This window comes from Syngnathus scovelli, chromosome 1 (assembly GCF_024217435.2).
Source record: "Syngnathus scovelli strain Florida chromosome 1, RoL_Ssco_1.2, whole genome shotgun sequence".
Lineage (NCBI taxonomy): Eukaryota > Metazoa > Chordata > Actinopteri > Syngnathiformes > Syngnathidae > Syngnathus > Syngnathus scovelli.
Genome location: NC_090847.1, coordinates 1,800,215 through 1,814,097, shown reverse-complemented (window position 1 = coordinate 1,814,097; position 13,883 = coordinate 1,800,215). Strand labels below are relative to the sequence as shown.

The window sequence follows — 13,883 nt, the reverse complement described above, 5'->3', positions numbered from 1 at the left end:
GGCGCACGCGTCGTGGTGTCTCTGTGATGATCTTATGGAGGAGGTGGGATTCACTGGTCTGTGCCTTTCGGGAGAGGGCCAGCGTGGCTGCTTCTCGTCTGATGTTAGCCGGGGCGATGCCTGCGAGGACGGGCAATTGGTTTACTGGGGTGGCTCGCAGGCACCCCGAGACAGTCCGCAGGGCGCTGTTGAGGGTGACATCCAACTTCTCGACATCGGGGCTACGAGATGGGATGGTTATAAGCGATGGTCGATGATGTGAACAGGGGAATCTGTCCAGGATACGTCTTTCTCGTATCGGTTCGTTGTCGCGGCATTTTGCAAAGGCCAGGTCCGGGTTGGTGGTGCTGTTCCAGCGTGCAGAGTAGAAAGTGCGTGGCTCCTTTGGGTCACATAGGAGTGTTGCCTCTGCGGCCGAGGCCCATTCTGCCAGGAATTAACCATCAGCATTAGAGCTGCTGTAGCCCCAATCTGTGTGCTGGCTGTTGAAATCACCAGCGTACATGGAGGGGGCTGGGACATCTGGCAGAGATGTTGGAGTGAACTTGTTCGCTTGTAGATATTGACAATGGCGGTGTCTTGCACTTTAGTTGCAATCCATTCCACCTCTGCATCTTTTGCGGACTGTGCTATAGCTGACCAAGCCATGTCGTTATGAACGAGCGTCGCTGTGCCGTGATGTTTGTCGCCGGTGTGACCAGACAGACTGTACCTAGGAAGCTTCAAGAAGTTCTTGTTTTTGATGTGGGTCTCCTGCAGTACAACTGTAGTCACCTTGTTTTTAATGTCAATCTGTTCGATGACGTTGAGTTTAGCGGTGGTAAGGCCTTCAACGTTGAGCTGCAGTAACGCTAAACCATCTAGGCTTTGTGCGGTCTGCAGACGTGGCAAAGACATTAGCTTCGCTTATGTAGGCTTATCAAGCCTGTAAGATACTCGTAGAGGAGGCCCCATAGAGGCTGTCTTTTTCTCCTCTGGGCCAAATCCATTACCCAATTATGCACCATCTGAATTTCCATCCCACTTGACAGACGTAATAAAACAAACCAAGTCAAAATGTCACATTGCCAACCTGAAATGTGTTGAAAAACATGTAAACCTGTAATTCACCCTTGTTTTCTGCCCAGGTACCGATTTTCATTCCAGTGGTGTTCAGCCTTACTTGTTTCTTCATGGTCTTCCTCTCGCTGTACTCAGACCCACCCAACACAGGCATTGGATTTGCCATTTCCCTGACTGGGATCCCTGCCTACTACATATTTGTACGCTTCAACCGTAGGCCCAAGTGGTTGCAAAGGATATTAGGTAAATCTGAACCAGTGGTTACTGTAGAATGTATTGTTAGATTACTAGGCATCAACATCTAGGTTACATTATATAGTCAATAGATAATTAATATACAAATGTGTTTGATACTTTGAGGTTTTGTGCATTGTTCCTTTGTCATGTACATAAAATAGCAATAGCAGACCCTTCTGAAATCACAACTCTACAACCACATAACAGTGAAATAATCTTGACACTGACAAAATGCTCAGGGATAGGCTCATACCCTGTGGGAGGGGTCAAAAGTATGAGCCAACAGCAGGGAGTTTGGCAGTCATAACCCCTGTTTCAGAAGTTGGCTCTACGGATTGGGAATGGCTGGGGAAGAATGGGAATATGACGACAACTGAGTTGACGTTGATCAATTGATGGCATCATTGATGTTTTTATGGCACACTACCGTAAAGTGTTGATTGTTGGTGTGTGCGATATAAAAAGTAAAGCTGTAATTAGTACACCACCAGTGTCAACGCATTATTGGACATAGCATTTTGTTATGAAGATAGAGCTTCACTTCGAGCTGCAGCCATCGTTCCTGACAATCCCAGGTTCTACTATACAAATCATTTAAGACCAAAATATAATACCATTTAGGTCAGTTTCCTTTTATTTTTAACAAGATAAAGGACTAAATTTTTAATATTGTTTGGTTTGTGGACAGCAATTACCATCATCGTTATTAATGTAATATGTAGCTCATAAACACTTTTTTTTCTGTTTGTAGATTCTATCAACAGAAGCTTACAGATTCTGCTGGAAGTGGTCCCTGCAGAGAAATAACTATAATAATAATAATTCTACAAAAAAACAGCTACTCTATATTTTCTTCTTTGGCTCTCTTCTGAGGCAAACACTTTTTCTTCTGCGCCTCTCACTCAATCTTTCTTGCTTTTCAGCACCCTCTTATGTCCATTACCCCTCCTTCTCCTGTGCTTTGAGACATTGTGGGGACTCACGAGGCTGTCTACATGGCAATGAGATGAAGTGTTCCCCCATTCCTTTCTCTAGTGCAGTGAAGCTCCAAAAGAGATAGCTGCAGACTCCTGCTCAGGCATCTGGGCTGGAACGTTCTTACCCATGACCCACTACCACATGTGCTAGTCTCTGTATCATGTATTCATGTATGCCTCATCGCTGAGTTTTTTTCCACAAATCCATTCTGTGCTCCCCTTACTGAAGCTCAGTCTGGGGTTGTTGTTTTCCTTCCCACTCCATGTTTTTTCATCTACAAAAACGATACGCTGTAAAAGGTAAAAGAAATGATAAAACATTTAATCTGGGTCGGAAGATTCTCTCGCGACGTAAAGCGTTTAGAATTATTACGGCTTCCATGTCGATCGGATTTTGAATGAACTACCAATCCAAGATCCAACTGCTTTCTTTGTGTGGGAGGAGACAGATTGAAAGTCTGGGTCTCTTATATTAAACCTGCCAGCAAGCATGTTATGTTCATAGAGTAAATTACCACAGTAACTGACCCAGAGTTTAAAATCCCTCTCTTTCTGGAACGCATAACTCAGAGTTTCTCTTATTTCACGGTTAATTTAACTCGGAGTTTTCACATAACCCGCTTTCTGGAATACCCCTCTAATCTATTATATATTGTTTGGAAAGAAGTGTGCTGGAAACAATGAAATAAAGCCTTTTCATTTTTCATGGAGCTGTTTTTGATTTTGTTATCCATATGAAGTAAACATTTTTTTTTTTACAATTTTCTGCCAAAATATTTTTGTGGTTGAAGTTTAAATACAGTAAAGCACACAATATCAAAGTCAAAGTCAAAGTCAAAGTCAGCTTTATTGTCAATTTCTCCACATGCCAAAGACACACAAAGAAACCGAAATTTCGTTCCCCCCTATCCCACGGTGACAAGACATGGCTCTCAACAGACAAACAAGTAACAAGTATAACAAAAGCGTGCTGAATAAATAATGAATAAATAACACAACAATAAATAAATAAATAAGAGGAGCAGAAAAAAAAGGAGCAAGTGCGCGTACAGCAGACATTCCCGAAAATAGCGCAACAGTGCCACACGCTACGCAGAAGGGGGTAGCGAGTTCAGGGCCCTAACAGCCTGGGGAAAGAAGCTGTTGGCAAGTCTGGTGGTGCGGGAGCGCAGGCTCCTGTACCTCTTCCCAGAGGGCAGAAGGTCAAACAAAGAGTGAGCCAGGTGACTCACATCTCTGGCAATCGAGGTTGCCTTGCGGGCGAGATGGGAGGTGTAAATGTCCTTCAGGGAGGGGAGCGAAGCACCAATAATCTTACCAGCCGTATTCACTATGCGCTGCAGGGCCTTCAAGTTCTGTTCAGTGCAGTTACCACCCCAGACAGCGATGCAACTGGTGATGACGCTCTCAATAGTGCCTCGGTAGAATGTAGACAGGACTGCCTGAGGAGCACATGCACGCCTGAGCTTCCGCAGGAAGTACAGGCGGCGCTGAGCTTTCTTTGCCAGTGACGAGGTGTTTGCGGACCAGGAGAGGTCCTCACTGATGTGCACCCCCAGGAACTTGGTGCAGCTCACCCTCTCCACCACAGCACCATCGATGATCAGCGGCAGGTGTGTTGTGTGACCCTTCCGGAAGTCAACAATGATTTCCTTGGTCTTATTAACGTTCAGCAGGAGGTTGTTGTCCCTGCACCACGTGGTCAGAAGGTCAACCTCCGACCTGTACCGAGTCTCGTCGCCCTTTGTGATGAGACCCACCAGAGTCGTGTCGTCAGCAAACTTCACTATGCGGTTGTCGCTGTAGGTCGCAGTGCAGTCATGCGTCAGCAGGGTGAAGAGTAATGGACTGAGCACGCAGCCCTGGGGGGCCCCCGTGCTCAGCGTGATGCTGGCGGAGATTTTGTCGCCAACACGCACCACCTGAGGCCTCTGACAGAGGAAGTCCAGTATCCAGTTGCAGAGGGAGGTACTGAGGCCCAGCTCGTCGAGTTTGCAGATGAGTCGCTGCGGCACAATGGTGTTGAAGGCAGAGCTGAAGTCCACAAACAGCAACCTCACATATGAGTCCTTTCTCTCCAGATGGGTGAGGGCCGAGTGGAGGGCAGAGCAGATGGCATCCTCAGAGGACTGCTTGGCACGGTACGCAAACTGGAAAGGGTCAATGGTGGGGGGGAGAACGGACTTGATGTGCTCCATGACCAGCCGCTCAAAGCACTTCATGATGATATATGAGTAATTGTGCTTTTTTATTTGAGGCATTAAACATCAACAAACAATAATGGTAGTAGTAAAAGCCAAAGCAAAATCAAATGTTTTTTCATTTGCTTTTGCCATCCCACTTGCAAATTAATAATGGCAATACTAAATTCAAAATTGTTATTATATATGTGCCTTATATTACATAGAAAAAGTGTGCGTCAGAATGTACTCCCATTTTGATAGAGCTCATTTAAAAGAACGGTTGCGTGTGTGTGTGCATGGGTGCGTGCGTGTATAAAGTATATATACAGTAATCCCTCGCAACTTCGCGGTTCACCTATTGCGGCCTCGGTCCATAGTAGATTTTTTTTTAAAAACAATTATTGCGGATAGACCCCTCCGTGAGTCGTCACCTTATCGTGGTGAAGGGGTTTGCGTGTCCTAATTATCCTAGGAGTCATGTTGTCTGGGGCTTCATACCCCTGGTAGGGTCAACCATGGCAAAAGGGTCCTAGGTGAGGGTCCAGACAAAGCACGGCTCACAAGAACCCCTTATGAGTACAATAAATTGACCTCGTTTTCCCTCGCCCGGACGCAGGTCACCAGGGACCCCCTCTGGATCAGGCCTAGAGGTGAGAAAAGGAGACGTGGGCTCACCACCTTTGGGAGGGGCCAAAGAGGTCAAGTGCAAAGTGAGCTGGGCGGCAGCTATAGGCCGGGACCTTGGCGGTCCGATCCCCGGCTGCAGAAGCTGGCTCTTAGGACATGGAATGTCACCTATCTGGGTGGAAAGGAGCCCGAGCTGGTATGCGAGGCAGAAAAGTTCAGACTAGACATAGACGGACTTGCCTCCACACACAGTTTGGGCTCTTGTACAAGCCCTCTTGAGAGGGGCTGGACTCTCAATCTGGAGTTACCCACGGTGAGAGGCGTCGAGCATACTTGTTGTCCCCCGGCTGGGCGCCTGAACATTGGGGTTCACCCCGGTGAACGAGAGCGTATCCTCCCTCCGCCTTCGGGTGGGGGGGACGGGTCCTGACTGTTGTTTGTGTCTATGCAACAAACGGCAGCTCAGAGTACCCACCCTTTTTGGAGTCCTTGGAAGAAGAAACGTTCTACTGGGTGACTTCACTGCTAACGTGGGCAATGACAGTGAGACCTGGAAGGGCGTGATTGGGAGGAACAGCCCCCCCCAATCAGAACCCGAGTGGAGTTCTATTATTGTAATTCGGTGCTCGACACGGATTGTCCATAATGAACACCATGTTCAAGCATAAAGGTGTCCATGTGTGCATTTGGCACCAGTTCACCCGAGGCCGCAGTTTAATGATCGACTTTGTAGTCGTGTCATCGGATTTGTGGCCGCATGTTTTCGACTCTCAGGTGAAGAGAGGGTTAGAGCTGTCAACTGATCACTACCTGGTGGTGGGTTGGCGCCGATGGTGGGGCAAGATGCCGGTCCGACCTGGCAGACCCAAACGTACTGTGAGGATCTGCTGGAAATGTCTGGCAGAATCCCCTGTCAGTAAGAGCTTCAACTCCCACCTCCGGCAGAGCTTTTGCCACATCCCAGAGGAGGCGGGGAACATTGAGTCCGAATGGACCATGTTCCGCGCCGCCATTGTTGAAGCAGCCGACCGGAGCTTTGGCCGTAAGGTCGTTGGTGCCTGTTGTGGCGGCAATCCCCGAACCCTCTGGTGGACACCGGCGGTAAGGGATGCCGTCAAGCTGAAGAAGGAGTTCTATTGGGCCGTTTTTGCCTGCGGGACTCCGGAGGCAGCTGACAGATACTGGATGACCAAGCGGTACGCGGCTTCGGCGGTTGCTAAGACAAAAACCCCGACGTGACAGGAGTTTGGCGAGGCCATGGAGAATGACTTCCGGACGGCTTCAAAGAAATTTTAGTACACCATCCGGCGTCTCAACAGAGGAAGCAGTGCACCGTCAACACTGTTTACAGTGGAGATAGCGTGCTGCTGACCTCGACTCGGGACGTCGTGAGTCATTGGGGAGACCACTTCAAAGACCTCCTCAATTCCACCTACACGCCTTCCATTGTGGAAGCAGGGCCTGGAGACTCTGAGGCTGACTTTCCAATCTCTGGGGTTGAAGTCACTGAGGTAGTTAAAAAACTCCTCGGGGGCAAGGCCCCATGGGTGGATGAGATTCGCCCCGAGTTCTTAAAGGCTCTGGATGTTGTGGGGCTGTCCTGGCTGACACGCCTCTACAACATTGGGTAAATGTCGGGGACGGTGCCTCTGGATTGACAGATGGGTGGTGGTACCCCTCTTTAAGATGGGGGACCGGAGGGTGTGTTCAAATTACAGGGGAATCACACTCTTCAACCTCCCTGGTAAGGTCTATTGAGGGGTGCTGGAGAGGAGGGTCCGTCGGGAGGTCGAACCTCGGATTCAGGAGGAGCAGTGCGGCTTTCGTCCTGGCCGTGGAACAGTGGACCAGCTCTACACCCTCGACAGGATCCTCGAGGGGTTGGGAGTTCGCCCAACCAGTCCACATGTGTTTTGTGGACTTGGAGAAGGCGTTCGACCGTGTCCCTCGGGAAGTTCCGTGGAGGGTGTTTTGGGAGTATGGGGTGCCGAGCCAACTGATAAGGGCGATTCGGTCCCTGTATCACCGATGCCAGAGTTTGGGCCGCATTTCCGGCAGTAAGTCGGATTTGTTCCCAGTGAGGGTTGGACTCCGCCAAGGCTGCCCCTTGTCACCGATTCTGTTCATAAATGTTATGGACAGACTTTTGAGGCTTTTTGCAGATGACGTGGTGTGTTGGCTTCTTCAAGCCGTGATCCCCAGCTCTCACTGGAGTGGTTCGCAGCCGAGTGTGAAGCGGTCGGGACGAGGGTCAGCTCCTCCAAATCCGAGTCCATGGTCCTCGTCGTAAAAGGGTGGAATGCCCTATCCGGATCGGGGATGAGATCCTGCCCCAAGTGGAGGAGTTCAAGTACCTTGGGGTCTTGTTCACGAGTGAGGGCAGGATGGAGCACGAGATCAACATTTGGATCGGTGCAGCGTTGGCTGTAATGCGGACTCTGTACCGGTCCGTCGTGGTAAAGAGAGAGCTGAGCCAAAAGGCAAAGCTCTCAATTTACTGGTCGATCTACGCTCCTACCCTCACCTATGGTCATGAGCTATGGGTTAGGGTTAGGGTTAGGGTTGGGGCCCATTTAATCCGGCCCGCCAAACCTGAATAAATTGTATTATTAGACATTTTTTATGTCATTTTCCCTGCAATGACGCCCGCGCATTTACTTCCGGAAGCAGTGTCAGAAAGCTCGGTGCACACTCACAAGTGCATGTACGTACTCAGTAGTATGGACTCGCCGCACTCCGCGCTCTATTACTATCAGTGCCGAATTTCGAGTGTGGGCTGTGACGTCAGCATTCTCGTAATTCGCGCGCTGAGCTTTCAGATACAGTTTTACGCTAAAACCACCAACAAACCTTCCCCTGGAACCCTTCCATTAAAATGAGTGGCCCAAGGAAAAGAAAGGTGTGTTTAAAAGTGTGTGTTGAAAAAAGAGTGGACAATTTGGCTCGACCGACGTGTATGAGCAGACGTTCAGCCACATGAACATCAACAAAACCCTGTCACTGATCTAGGTTAACGGACACCTCGGCTCTATCCTAAGAATTGCCACAACAAATTTTACTCCAGACTATGATGTACTATCAAAAACGTTCCCACTGAAAATGAAGGGGAGTTTGTTGTAAAATGAAATGCATTTCTAAAATAATTTGTACAAATAGCAGGGATTAATATTAGAGACCATTCTCATTTTCAAACAATGCAGGACGCTCAAGGACATTGATGCACCACCTGTTTGCAACGAATGTGTCACCTGCGACAGGACCACGCCCCCCCTGTCAGTGGAATCGCCGTCACCTGCCACGGGCTCATGGACAGTGCTATATCAGCGCCGCCAGCGCAGACCTGAGTGTCAGTCTGTCCCTTGATGCTGCGTCGCTCATCAGTCCCTGAGATACTGACTCGCTTGACTATTGGAAATCCCGCAGAATCGCTTGTCCTCTCCAGCCCGATCGCCGCTCCAGCGCCAGCTGTTCCCATCATCCCCTTCCACAATAAAGTCTGTCGCTACGCACTTGGCTGTACTGTCCGTTCCCTTACAGTACAGACTGACCAACGCTATGCAGCCAGCGAACGACGAGACTGCATTGAGCCGACTGGAGCGAGCCAAGACCGGCGTCAGCAGCCTGTCTGCCGACATCCGGTACCTGATCAAGGTTGGTCAGCAACAACAGCTACAGCAGCAGGAGATGGTCCAAGCCCTCCAGAGACTGTCGGTGGCTGCGTCCCTGGCTGTCACGGCACCCCCGCACCGCCCGTTTGCCGAGGCCAGGACGCTCGTGGACGTCCCGGAGCCCCGCCTTGGCAACATCGAGAAGTTTAACGGCGATCCCAAGCACGTGAGGGCATTCGTGACCAACTGCCGCATAATGTTCAGCCTCCAGCCAATCACGTTTTCGTCGGAATCAGCCAAGGTCGGGTTCGTCCTAACCCACCTCACGGGCGAGGCGCGGCTGTGGGGTCTGGCCGAATATGAAAGGATGGCCCCGGCTTGCGATTCCTTCGACGCCTTCGCGGAGGAATTGCTCTGCCTGTTCGACCTGGGATCCGCCGCTGAGGACTCCGCTGAGGAACTGGCGACGCTGCATCAAGGTAGCCGATCGGTCGTGGAGTACGCCCTTAAGTTCCAGACGTTGGCCGGCAGCAGCGGATGGAACACGCCGGCGCTCGTTAGCACCTTCCTAAACGGCCTCGCTGAGTACAAGAAAGATGGACTGGTTTCTTACGATCGCCCGCGAACCCTGAAGGGCGCGATGGACTTGGCGGCCCGAGTAGACCGGCGGATCCGGACGCGGCGGCGCGATCGGGAGAGGAGGTCCCCGCGAAACCCGCGTGGTCACATTCCTCCGTCTGCTGGGGACCCGCCAACCACACCACCCGCCGAGCCCATGGATCTGGGAGGGGCTGGGGTTCCCTCGGAGGAGCACCGTCGACGCCCCTCACTGGGCTTGTGTTTTTACTGTGGGGAGGGGGGTCATCGGGTAGCGGGGTGCCCGTTAAAAAGGCCGGAGCTCACGCGGCGTCGGGGGATCCGCGTGAGCTCGACCAGCATCGGCTCTCCCAGCCCCAGCACGCTCACGCTACAGGCACGCGTCCAGCTCGCGGCGGGCGACCAGAACGTGGCGGCCTTGGTGGATTCCGGCGCGGAGGGGAACATCATGGACATTAGCCTGGCACGCCAGTGGGGTGTCGGCTTCCTCCCTCTGAGCCCGTCCATTCCCGCACGTGCCATTGATGGCCGTCTGATCGGCGAGGTTGCTTTCGTGACGGAACCAGTTAAGTTACTGCTCTCCGGCAATCACCACGAGACCATCCAGTTTTTTCTTCTGTCACTCCCAGGACAGCAGCTCATACTGGGGCACCCTTGGTTGCGGCAGCACAACCCGGTGCTGGACTGGGAGGTGGGGGTTGTTCGGCAGTGGAGCGAACGCTGCCATCGGGTGTGCCTGAAGGCGGCCACCAGCCCACTCGGCAGAGCCCCGCCCAGGTACAGTCCCGACATCCCCAATGTCACAGCGTTTTATCACAAACTCAAGGAGGTTTTTAGTAAAGCCAGGCCCACTTCTCTTCCTCCACACCGGTCCTACGATTGTGCTATCGATCTGTTACCCGGCACCTTCCCTCCCAAGGGACGCGTCTACTCCCTGTCCGCTCCTGAGCGCCGGGCTATGGAAGAATACATCCGGGAGTCCCTAGCAGCCGGTATCATACGGCCGTCCTCTTCACCTGCGGGAGCGGGGTTTTTCTTCGTGAAGAAGAAGGAGGGCACGCTCCGCCCGTGTATCGACTACCGGGGAATAAACGAGATCACCGTAAAGAACCGATACCCTCTGCCTCTTCTTTCTTCCGCCTTTGAGAGCCTTCAGGGTGCCACCATCTTCACAAAGCTGGATCTCCGCAACGCCTACCACCTGATCCGCATCCGGGAGGGAGACGAGTGGAAGACGGCTTTCAACACCCCGAGCGGACACTACGAGTACTTGGTGGTTCCGTTTGGGCTCACCAACGCCCCAGCAGTTTTCCAGTCCCTGATAAATGACGTGTTACGAGACATGCTGGACAAATTTGTGTTCGTTTATTTGGAGGACATCCTCATCTTCTCCCGCTCGCTTCCTGAGCACATCAAGCATGTTCGGGCGGTGCTGCGACGCCTCCTAGAGAATTCGCTCTACGTGAAGGCAGAGAAGTGCGAGTTCCACGCCTCCTCTGTCAAATTCCTCGGCTACGTGGTGCGTGAGGGATCCATCGAAATGGACCCTGGGAAGGTGGAGGCGGTCACGTCATGGCCTGTTCCCGAGACACGCAAGCGGCTGCAACAATTCTTAGGTTTCGCGAACTTTTATCGACGTTTTATCCGTGGATACAGCACGGTGGCCGCGCCACTCACCGCCCTTACCAGCCCCGCCTCCCCATACAAATGGACAGAACGGGCGGAACAGGCATTTCAGGAGCTTAAGAGGAGGTTCACATCCGCTCCCATCCTCAGAGTTCCCGATCCCGACAGACAGTTCGTGGTCGAAGTGGACGCCTCGGACGTGGGTGTCGGGGCGGTGTTGTCTCAACGTAGCCGCCAAGACGATCGTCTCCATCCGTGCGCCTTCTTTTCTCGCCGTTTGTCAGCCTCAGAAAGGAACTATGACATCGGTAATCGGGAGCTCCTCGCCGTCAAGTTGGCTTTGGAGGAGTGGCGACATTGGCTGGAGGGCGCCACCACTCCGTTCATTGTCTGGACCGACCACCGCAACTTGGAGTATCTGAGATCGGCCAAGAGACTGAACGCGAGACAAGCACGGTGGGCTCTGTTCTTTGACCGGTTTGAGTTCTCTCTTTCCTACAGACCGGGTTCCCGTAACGCGAAGGCGGACGCCCTGTCGCGTTTGTTTCCTGGTGGGGAGGAGGGACAGGGTCCGCCTCCCACTATCCTCCCGAGCTCGGTTCGTGTGGCAGCTCTCACATGGGAGATCGAACGCCAAGTGGAAGCCGCATCACGCGATCAACCCGGCCCCAGCAACTGCCCGGAGGGTCGCCTGTTCGTCCCTGAAGGCCTGTGATTGGCCGTGCTGCAATGGGCGCACGACTCACGCCTGGCCTGTCATCCCGGCGCTGCACGCACGAGGTACGTGGTGGCACAGCGTTTCTGGTGGCCCACCTGGCAAGTGGACACCAGCGATTACGTCAGAGCCTGCTCAATCTGTAACCGCTACAAGACGTCTACTCGTCCTCCGGCCGGGCTGCTTCAACCCTTGCCGGTTCCCCAGCGTCCCTGTTCTCACCTGTCAATTGACTTTGTCACAGGCCTCCCCCCCTCAGAGGGAAACACGGTGGTCCTCACGGTGGTAGACCGTTTTAGCAAGATGACGCATTTCATCCCTCTGCCTAAGCTCCCATCTGCGAAGCAGACGGCGTCCATCATGGTGCGGGAGGTGTTTCGTCACCACGGTCTTCCACAAGACATCGTGTCAGACCGAGGACCTCAATTCGCGTCCACCTTCTGGATGGAGTTCTGCCGACTCCTCGGCGCCACGGCCAGCCTCTCCTCGGGGTTTCACCCTCAGTCCAACGGTCAAGCGGAGCGCCTGAACCAGGAACTGGGCAGGGCTCTCCGATGCATGGCCGCCGGGGACCAGCGCGGGTGGGTTCAACAGCTTCCCTGGGTAGAGTATGCTCACAATTCCCTTCCCAGCTCGGCCACGGGACTTTCGCCTTTCCACTGCGTCTTCGGGTACCAGCAACCCTTGTTCGCCCACCAGGAGCGTGGTGCGGCGTGCCCGTCGGCCCAGGCTTGTGTCCGCCGTTGTCATCGTGCCTGGGCGAGGGGCCGGGTCACTCTTCTCCGCTCTGTTTCAGGCTACGCCCGCCAGGCGAACAAGCACCGGACGCCGGCTCCGGAGTACAGAGTGGGGCAGCGTGTGTGGCTCTCGACGCGGGATTTGCCGCTGCGAGCGGGATCCCGCAAACTGGCGCCCCGCTTTGTTGGACCGTTCCCTATCCAGAAGGTGATTGGCCCGGCCGCAGTCCGTCTGCTCCTTCCAGACTCCATGAAGGTTCATCCCACGTTCCACGTGTCCCGTGTGTGGCCCATCCATGAGAGCGCGTTGGCGCCGGCGCCCGTTCCGCCGCCGCCGCCCCAGCTCGTCGATGGGGGCCCGGCTTATGCTGTCCGCTCCCTGCTCCGATCGCGGCGGCGTGGTCGGGGCCTACAATATCTCGTGGACTGGGAGGGTTATGACGACGCGCACCGCTCCTGGGTTCCGAGCCGCTGGATACTCGACCGTTCGCTCATCACGGAGTTCCATCGCTGTCATCCGGACCAACCGGGTCCTCGGCGCGGGCGCCCGAGGAGGGACGAGGGGACCAGGGGTGAGGGTCCGGGGAGGTCTTGCCCACCGGTACCGGGGTCTTCTGCCCCCGCGCCCGTCGAGCCTGCGTCTGGCGAGGTGTCGGACGTTTCAGCGGTGTGCTGACCCCTCCACCTGGCCGCCCGGGGTATTGCCTTCCTTTTTTTTTTTTGTTGTTGTTGTTTTGTTGTTTTCGGTTCCTGGGGACGTCGGGAGCCGTCCCTTGTGGGGGGGGGTTCTGTCACGTGCTGGTGCCACCTGCGACGGGACCACGCCCCCCCTGTCAGTGGAATCACCGTCACCTGCCACGGGTTCATGGACAGCGCTATATCAGCGCCGCAAGCGCAGAACCGAGTGCCAGTCTGTCCCTTGATGCTGCTTCGCTCATCAGTCCCGGAGAAACTTGACTCGCTTGACTATTCGAAACCCCCGCAGAACCGTTTGTCCTCTCGAGCCCGATCGCCGCTCCAGCGCCGGCTGTTCCCATCATCCCCTTCCAATAAAGTCCGTCGTCACGCACTTGGCTGTACTGTCCGATCCTTAACACAAGGAGGTTCAGAATTCATAAAGTGAAGGAGCACGGGGGCCAACAGATTTTTCGGACATTTTCTAACTACAAATATTTCATGCAAATACACACTGTTATGAAACAAATTTCATTGTCCCAATTGTCTTTATTTTTAAATGACAAATAACCAAATATAAGGTAGATGTGAAGAACTCTAAAAACACAAATTCTGCCTTTCATTTATATCTGAGGAGTCAGATAACATTGAACAAACTGTATGAAATAACTTAAATTTACATGAGTTTAAAACTATTTTTGCCTCATGAAATTTTAAACAGGATTTGTAAGTAATACAAAGTTGGCTGTTATTATTAAAACTTAGAACAAGTGAATTTTGCGCTTGTCATTTACAATATCTTTCAGAAAGTAATGGTTTGTGTCACATCTGCAGGTTCA

At 52.9% G+C, this 13,883-nt stretch overlaps 1 protein-coding gene across 4 annotated transcripts in view; it reads left to right on the top strand.

Moving 5' to 3' along the window:
- slc7a11 (solute carrier family 7 member 11) overlaps positions 1–2,986 on the top strand; it is a 246,158-nt gene extending 243,172 nt beyond the window's left edge. For 3 of the 4 annotated variants that reach the window (XM_068651937.1, XM_068651940.1, XM_068651935.1), the window contains 2 exons: positions 1,128–1,305; positions 2,223–2,986. In XM_068651937.1, coding sequence (XP_068508038.1) covers positions 1,128–1,305; positions 2,223–2,359 — 315 coding nt within the window. In that variant the 3' untranslated portion in view covers positions 2,360–2,986. Of the gene's footprint in view, positions 1–1,127; positions 1,306–2,050 lie in introns of all 4 variants that reach the window. The other variant, XM_068651936.1, reaches the window with a different exon arrangement.
- The last annotated feature ends 10,897 nt before the right edge of the window (positions 2,987–13,883 follow it).